This window comes from Octodon degus, unplaced genomic scaffold (assembly GCF_000260255.1).
Source record: "Octodon degus isolate 3935 unplaced genomic scaffold, OctDeg1.0 scaffold00079, whole genome shotgun sequence".
Taxonomy (NCBI): domain Eukaryota; kingdom Metazoa; phylum Chordata; class Mammalia; order Rodentia; family Octodontidae; genus Octodon; species Octodon degus.
The window spans coordinates 6,945,330-6,946,390 of record NW_004524655.1 but is presented as its reverse complement, the minus strand read 5'-3'; the positions used below and the strand labels follow the sequence as shown (position 1 = coordinate 6,946,390).

Sequence of the window (1,061 nt, the reverse complement as noted above, 5' to 3'; positions counted from 1 at the left end):
AAATAAATAAATAAATAAATATTAAAAAAAAAGAAAGCCTATTAAACTTTAAAAAAAATAAATAAATAAATATACCAATGGGAGTCAACTGAGATTGCAATAAAATTTTAAATTAACTTTGAAAGAATTGCCCTTTTCATCTTACTCTTTCCCTTTCATCTTTCAAGTTTGTCTTATGTATATTTTCATTCTCTCCGATTATTCTCTGTATTCATTATGTTGCTTCCTTCACTCAACTGAAAAACATGGGTTGATAAGGCCCAGAGGCTCCACGTGCGACTCTAGCATCCTCTTTTAGTGAAATCTCCGTAGCCCCAGGACTGAAGTGCACCTAGACGCCACCTTGTCTTGGCTTTTGCCACATAATACCAACACAATGAGCTGAGAATTTCTTTTTCTTTTCATTTATTTGGTAGAGGGTCTCAGTACACCATTCAGACTCATAGTGATCCTCCTGTGTCAGTCTCCCTAGTAGTGGAATTACAGGCGTGCACCACCACGCCCAGTTTTGGGGCCAGCACGGCATGTGGTACTGGGGATCAAACTGGAGTCCTTGTGCTTGCCAGGCAGACACTTAGACTGCTGAGCTATCGCCCCACCCCAGCTGGGAATTTCTAAAGCATCAGTCATCTCATGTTCTCTCCCCAACCCCTTTCTCCAGTATGTGAAGTCTCAACATCAAAGAGTAGCTCTTCCCTCGAAGTATGCGCTGGAGCTACTCACCATCTACGCCTGGGAAGCTGGTACTGACCAAAAAGAGAACTTCGAGTTGGATGAAGGATTAGTGGCTGTGATGGCACTCCTCAGAGATTATGAAGACATTTGCATATACTGGACCAAGTATTACGATTTCCAAAGCGAGATTGTCAGAAATTTTATCAAACAACAACTGAAGAAGAGGAGGTGAGTATCTTGGTTGCATTATTTTCAGCTTCAAGGAATAAGAAGTCCAAGAGAACAGCTTTTTTAAAAAAAGAAACAATTTTAGGGCGGGGGAGATAGCTCAGTGGAGTAAGTGTTTGTCTGGTCATGAGTTCAATCCCTGGTACTGCAAAAAAAAA

The 1,061-nt window shown here is 40.8% G+C and overlaps 1 protein-coding gene across 1 annotated transcript in view; it reads left to right on the top strand.

Moving 5' to 3' along the window:
• The window catches only part of LOC101573086 (2'-5'-oligoadenylate synthase-like protein 2), a 23,432-nt gene that overhangs the window by 17,201 nt on the left and 5,170 nt on the right, over positions 1-1,061 (top strand). The window contains exon 4 of the mRNA XM_004636344.2: positions 662-903. Coding sequence (XP_004636401.1) covers positions 662-903 — 242 coding nt within the window. The remainder of the gene's footprint in view (positions 1-661; positions 904-1,061) is intronic.